At 47.6% G+C, this 7,549-nt stretch overlaps 1 protein-coding gene across 1 annotated transcript; it reads right to left on the minus strand.

Moving 5' to 3' along the window:
* Positions 1-5,016: 5,016 nt before the first annotated feature.
* On the minus strand, positions 5,017-7,222 carry LOC123134501 (acyl transferase 1). Its single transcript, XM_044553752.1, has 2 exons — positions 6,763-7,222; positions 5,017-6,179 (listed from the first exon to the last, which is right to left on the minus strand). Exons 1-2 carry the CDS (start codon positions 7,192-7,194, stop codon positions 5,223-5,225), a joined length of 1,389 nt encoding a protein of 462 aa, XP_044409687.1. The 5' UTR covers positions 7,195-7,222; the 3' UTR covers positions 5,017-5,222.
* Positions 7,223-7,549: the final 327 nt, after the last annotated feature.

Here is a 7,549-nt window from a genome sequence, read left to right on the forward strand (position 1 = left end):
ATGCCATGATTAGATTTATGATCAAGTTTATGCTAGGTAGCATTCCACATCAAAAATTATCTTTTTTATCATTTACCAACTCGAGGATGAGCAGGAATTAAGCTTGGGATGCTGATACGTCTCTGTCGTATCTATAATTTTTGATTGTTTTATGCCAATATTATACAACTTTCACATACTTTTGGCAATTTTTATATGATTTATTGGACTAACCTATTAATCCAGTGCCCAGTGCCAGTTCCTGTTTGTTGCATGTTTTTTGTTTTGTAGAAAATCCATATAAAACGAAGTCCAAACGCGATAAAAATTTATGGAGAATTATTTTGGAATATTTATGATTTTTGGGAGGTGGAATCAATGCAAACGGGGGCCCACAGTGACCACAACCCACCAGGGCACGCCGAGCACCCCTTGGTGTGCCCAGGTATCTTGTGCCCTCCTCGAAGGTCGGATGGGGCCCTTCTTCTGGCGCAAGAAAGATAATTTATGGAAAAAATCATGTAAATTTTTTAGCCCAATCGGAGTTACGGATCTCCGGGAATTTAAGAAACCATGAAGGGCCAGATCTGGGAACGCGAAATAGAAGAGAATAGAGAGGGAGATCCAATCTCGGAGGGGGCTCCTGTCCCTCCGCCACCATGGAGGCCATGGACCAGAGGGAGAACCCTCCTCCCATGTAGGGAGAGTCCAAGGAAGAATAAGAAGGAGGGGGGCTCTCTCCCCCTCTCCCCCGGTGGTGCCGGAGTGCCGCCGGGGCTAGGATTGCGACAACGATCTATATCAACAATCTTTCTACCGTCAACACCAACTTTCTTACCCTCTATGAAGTGGTGTAACACCCCTTCTCCCCGTTGTAATCTCTACTTAAACATGGTGCTCAACTCCATATATTATTTCCCAATGATCTATGGTTATCCTATGATGTTTGAATAGATCTGTTTTGTCCTTGTGGGTTAATCGTGATGTTTGTTGGTATGATTGTATATTTTATTTATGGTTCTGTCCTATGGTGCCCTTCGTCTCGCGCAAACGTGAGGGCCGCCGCTATAGGGTGTTGCGATATGTTCATGGTTTACTTATTGTTAGTGTAGCGGGGGATGACAGCAACCTAAACACGGATAAGTGGGTTATGGCATATGGGAGTAAAGAGGACATGATACTTAATGATATGGTTGGGTTTCATGACCTTAATGATATTTAGTAGTTGCGGATGCTTTCTATAGTTCCAATCATAAGTGCATATGATCCAAGTAGAGAAACTATGTTAGCTCATGCCTCTCCCTCATATAAAATTACAAGAATGATTACCGGTACTTGTTATCGATTGCCTAGGGAAAAATGACTTTCTTGTTGACAAAAGCTATCCACTTTTATTACCTTGCAATTTATCCATAGTTTTATTCTCGCAAAGTACTAGTAGTTTTATTCTTGCAAAATAGTCTCATACTTGTTTAGGTAAAGCAAACGTCAAGGTGCGTAGAGTTGTATCGGTGGTTGATAGAACTTGAGGGAATATTTGTTCTACCTTTAGCTCCTCGTTGGGTTTGACGCTCTTATTTATCAAAGAAGGCTACAAACGATCCCCTATACTTGTGGGTTATCAACGCTCGATTCTGGAAAAAATTTGTGTTTTGGTCACCCGCCATCAACCAATCCACTCTCGACCGCTGTCGGTACAGTATTTCCTCCTGCTCAAACATCTCTTGTAGCTGATCCTCAATATCGCGCACCTCTTGGTGGTAACCAATCGACAGGGTCCTGGTTTTGACATCCACTAGACCTTGAGCGATGCAATTTTGCATCTGATGGATCCAAAAACCTCACGGCTCCAGCATTGCATGCTGCCCGTGACGCGTCCCAGCTTGTTCCAGATGTCCTCAAGGCCCCGGCCTCAATCGCCCGCCGCTAACCATGCTTCGTCGACCATTTGTTCATAATTCTCATGTCTCGTCCATGCTTCTTCATAGAGGAAAGGTCGGTCACCACCCTAGGGAGCAGATGGAGCCATCTCCATTGCCCTCAACAATATTGCCTAATGGTCCGACTCCTCTGTCATAATGTGTTGCACGGTCGTCTACGGATTCATCTACAAGAACTCGTCATTGCATGTGGCTCTATCTAGCCCAACCTGGATATTATCAGTACCCTGTCTTTTATTATCCCAAGTATATGGGTATCCATAGAACCCCAGGTCTGGCAAGCCACAGTCAGCCAAGCAGTCTCTGAAGTCCTACATCCGAGAGAAGCACCTCTGGTTACCTCCAATCTAGTCGGTCTGGAATAATGCTTCATTATAATCGCCTACACAAATCCAAGGGAGATCATCTTGTCGTCGCGATATTGGATTGCCTCCCAAGATTTCTTTCTTCTTTCCATATTTGGCTCCCCATAGAATCCCGTGATCCTAGAGGTCTTCCCCTCACACACAATCTCAGCATCAATGAAGTATTGACTCCACCTGTGACCTGAACATGGTCTCCCCACCAAAGGGCCAAGCCCCCACTCCTTCCATTACAGTCCACAGCCACCCCATTTCTAAAACCCAAACTCCATTTAAGCCTATCCATCGCTCTCACCTTTTTCTTCGTTTCACATAAGAACACCACCGCTGGGTTGTAGGACCTAACCAGGTCTCGTAATTCGCCCAACGTCGAGTCCAAGCCCAGTCCTCGATAGTTCCAGGCTAAGATGTTCATTGCTCCTGGTGGCCCTAGTTAACAGGGTCCGCCATTGACTTCTTTTGTTCCTTGACGCAGTCCAAATCTGTTTTGGGCCCCTCTTCCTGCTTTCATGTTCCCGCTGCGAGTACAAAGTGTTGTGCTACTGCTTATCATAGTCCTGTCTTGGCTTCCGAACATAGTACCCCTTCCTCCTTCCCCGCTCATCGTTACATGCTTGGCTAGATCCGTGACTCGCTGTAGTACTCGCCCCTGCCTGGCCGGTACTATTGGTGTTCCAGCACCCACGTCTTCATTCCGCCTCTGCTGGCTTTGCAGAACAAGCTTTTCTCGTAGGTCTTTCTCCCTACGCTCCTCTAAGTTGTCCCGCAGGTTCCTTCCTCTTTGATCTCCATGACCAGCACTACCTTTAAACGGATTTTTAATCTCCACCCCCTCATGCACCGGATGATGCAGTGCGGTTTCCAGAGAAGCTAGCGAATTCAGCACCCAAGTTTCGTTTAGTGGGAAGATCCCGAGCTCCCTGATATTCCTGATGTCCTTTCCCATCATCACCACCCTTTGAGTTTGCATGGTTGTTGCTGCTACTTGCTGCCGCTGCACTAATGGACCCCTCCTTCAAAGAGCTATTTCTCCCCGGAGAAGACCGTAGCCAACTACCCCATTGATATGTGGAGTCCAACGGGGCACACACACCCCTCCAACATGTACCAGTCTGCCACATTCAAAACAAAAGTGTTGAACTTTTCCATAATAAAAATCATACCAAGTTCCTTTCATATCCTCCTTAGACTTCTTCAAATTAAACCCACGGATCAAAGGCTCAAAAACCGACATAGTAGTCCGGATCCGCAGTTGCTATCCCCTGGCAATACCATCTCCATCTGTATCCACCTTTACCACCTTGCCAATCCAATTTCCTAGGGCAGTCCCAAAGGCTTCACATCTCTTGTCAGGCGGCAGATTAATAACCGTAACCTAGATGTCTATATCCTCAAATACCATCTCTGAAGGCCTAATATTCCCCTCATATTCTTTGAAAATAAGCACACTGAAATCAAATTGCCATGGGCCATTGTTCAGGACATGTCTCCAATCTCCCTCACTGCCCAAGTGTACAACAAAAATATTTGAACCCATATCTCTGAACTTGGCCTCCTTGTGTAAACCCCATGCCCTAGGCATCGTCTTCTCTAGCGTCGTCATATTCATCGTTCTTTCCGAGCACATCTTACCTACCACTGACAACCTCGAAGCCTTGGGGATCGATATCTCATGATCTTGAAACACGAGCCCATCAGCCTCCTTATCCATCATGACCCCCCCCCCCCCACCGAGTCTTGCAAAGAGACTTGCCCTGGATCAGGTGTTCTGCTCTCCATCGGAGACACCGACGCTCTCCTGCTACCTGGATCACCCGACTTCCGCGTTCGTGGTGTCGACACCTCCGCCGTATGGATTGGAGTCATCTTGGCGTTCTTCGCAGCAGTCGTCTTTCCTCCAGCCTCCTCTGCCATCGCCTCCGGCCTCAGCGTGGAGAAACTGCCGCAACCCCCGTCTAGATTGCGCCATCGCAACCTAGCCGCCGCCGTATCCTCACCACCCCCAGCGAGAAAATCCTAACCCTACCGTAGTCGCACGATTGCCAGGCAATCGCCTCCTACCCCTTAGTGTTTTTCGTGTGTGGACCCTTGTCCACACCGGCACATCCCATATATCAATTGTAGCAAGTATGTGCATTGGCCATATTACCATAGTCAATTGCCTTGGATAATTCCACAACCTTCTTTACTACCATTCTTCTCTCTCCCCCCCCCCCCTACTTGCAAACTTTATTGTTTATTATTTACTTGTACACTTTATTTCCCATACCTACTCTTGCATCTATATTGAAATAAGTCTTTGAAAAGTACTACCTCCATCCTGGTTTATTAGTCCCCATTGTAATTTATGCTAAATTTTGATCAAAAATTTAACTGATAAAATGTTAGTGCATGTCAACAAAAGTTATATTGTTGGATTCATATTTGAATATAGTTTTCAATAATATAATTTTTGGTGATATGCATAAACATTTCATTAGTTAAATTTATAATCAAAATTTAACACAGATTACAATAAGGACCAATAAACCAGGACGGAGATAGTAAACACTAAAAACACATAGAAGGCCGTGACAGATACTGTGACGTCCACAGTGAAGGCCGAAGTGTTGGTAACAAAATTGTGTACAAAGGCTCGCAAACTTAATTATTTAAAAGTAGAGTATGCTTCATTAAGAATGCATTTCTCGTAGAAACGCGAAGACTGAAATTCATGGAGTCACGCATACAAAGAATTGATCAAATGTGGGATGAATTGAATCGTTCTAAATATAATAATTTTGACTAAATTGCACAGCCAAACTTTAAATTGATGGACGGGAACATACATATATATGTGCGTGTGACATGGACCACCGGAATAGTTAATGCCGTTGATCTTCATGACCTTCCAATAGCAATAGTTGGTGAAGTTTCAGTAACCCCGAGATGATATGCATCGCTAGAGTGAGCTCATGATTCCTAAATTCTTCTCGTCATCTTTGTGGCTCAGCCATACTGCGATCTCCTCTGTAAACCTGTCCATCGCCTCCCTCGGCAGCAACATTGACACCACGGTCGAGACCTCACCATTCTCATTCCTGCACCACATGTGATCGCTCCCTAGCTTGGAAGTGAGATCCCCGGCCAACGGTATACCACCGCCGGCCAGGTCAGCCCACCCGAAGTTCAACACGTTCACCGCCATCCATCTCACATCCGACACCTCGTATATCATGTCCATGGTGGAAGGCGGCCACTCCCGCAGCAACGCCACCGTCTCCACCATCGACTCCATGCGCTCCTTGGTCATGCCGCGCTTGGTCTCGCGCACGAGCTCCACCGTGTCGGCGAGCGGCTGCACGCAGAGCTCGCCGACGACGGCCTCCGCTATGGGGGAGACGTGCGCGTTGCCGTAGTACCCCCACGGGATGGGGGTGTGGTTGTTCCACCTCCCGCGGGCGTTCATGGTGGTCATGAGGCGCACCCGCTGGCCGGGCTCGTACCCGAGGGCGACCGTGCGGCACCGCCACATCACGGCGGTCACCAGCTCGAAGATTGTGGCGGACCGGGCGGGGTGGCCCGCCGGTATGCGATCTCGTAGGGCTGACACCTCCCTTGGCCCGAAGAGGAAGTACTTGGCGACCATGCTCTGCGGCGGAACCGAGAGCATCATGTCGCGAGCTGTGCTCCCTGAGCCGTTTGCTTGTTGTTCGTGCGCTGGGTACAGTCGGGTGATGGGTAATAAGCTGCGTGCAGTGAGCAGCTCCCTTTCCCACACGGGTAAAATGGTCGGGGCCGCTTCTCCACGTGCTATGTCGGACACAGCTTTGATGAACTGAGCCATGCCGAAGCCGTCGGCCAGGTTATGGCAAATGTGAAAGCCCAGGACGAACCCTCCGCATTTTAGTCGTGTCACCTGCGTGCATGTCGATAATGATTCAAGATTAGTGCCTACATGGATGAGAGAAGGAGAGAAGGCATCAAAATGCTGTTGAGACGAGCCACAGTGAATTTTTTGTAGCCCTTTTTACTATAGCTAGATCTCCTAGTTGTCTTTTTTACTTTGCTCAGTGAATTAACACAAAGGATAATAATAATAACATTGTTTTTAGGCAAACTAGAACTTAGATATATGTGTCGTAATGGTTTTTAGCTTCAATGAGATTTCGGTGAAATTCACTGAATTTCATTAATTTCAGTAGACACTGAAATATTTCAGTTTCGGGCAAAATATTTTGGAAATTTCAGTAGCACATGAAAATTCAAATATTTTTTGAATATTTTTTTAAAAATTCAAAATTTTAATTGAATTCAAGCAAATATTTCGGCCCTTTGGTCGAAATGCAAACCGAAATTAATGAAATTCACTGAATTTTGGTGATTTCGGTTGTTGCTGAATTTTTTCGGAAACTGAAATTGAAAACTATGCGTACCTTTCCTGAAAAAGAACGAATTCCCGAATACACATGCATGCATGGAGAAAACCTAGTTTCTTTTACCTGCATGAAGAGCAAAGGCTTGCCAACGACGGCCCTGGTGTCGCCGACATGGCACAGTAATTCCTCCACGCAAGGGTACGGCGGCAGCAGCGGCTCGCCGAACTCCTCCAGACGCGCGTCCACGTAGGCCTCCACGAACACCACCCCATCGGCCGTGCAGTCCACGACCAGCCTCCCTGCGCCGTCCTCCCTGAGCCGGCCAGCGATCGGGTAGTAGTACACCAGCGCCTCCATCAACGCCGCCCTGATGGCCTTAACCGGGTCGTCCGGCCTGCCGGGCAGCGCGTTGCTGCGGAAGAAGCCGATCACCGTCTCGTAGTAGCGCAGCGTGCGCTGGTCGTCGAGGTCCGACAGGGACTTCGTCTCCCGCGGAGTCGCCCGTGCCGGCGGCAGCATCTCTGGCTCGCTCCGGCGCGCCGTGAAGGTCACCATGGCCGATTTTGCTGTGTGATGCGTACGCTGTCGCACTGCTTGGAGCGTTCGTGTTCCGGGTGTGCTATATATGCACTTGGGAGAGGTAGCAGCAACGTAGTACATGCAGGACACATTGCCAACTTGGTAATTACTGCACACAACGGCTATCTGACACAGCTATGCTGCCAGTTGTAAAGTTGTGTGTACTACGTATATCAGTGCTGCAGCAGTCGCACAGCGAATTGAGATCTCATATGTGCAAGCAAGCTTTATCTACATTGATGTTCGCTTATCCGTTCACGAATGCAGCTAGCTCAGAGGCATGCATGGCACATTGAATGGCCGCCAATAGCAATGAAGAGATGAATTGCAT

Source organism: Triticum aestivum, chromosome 1B, assembly GCF_018294505.1.
Source record: "Triticum aestivum cultivar Chinese Spring chromosome 1B, IWGSC CS RefSeq v2.1, whole genome shotgun sequence".
Classification (NCBI taxonomy): domain Eukaryota; kingdom Viridiplantae; phylum Streptophyta; class Magnoliopsida; order Poales; family Poaceae; genus Triticum; species Triticum aestivum.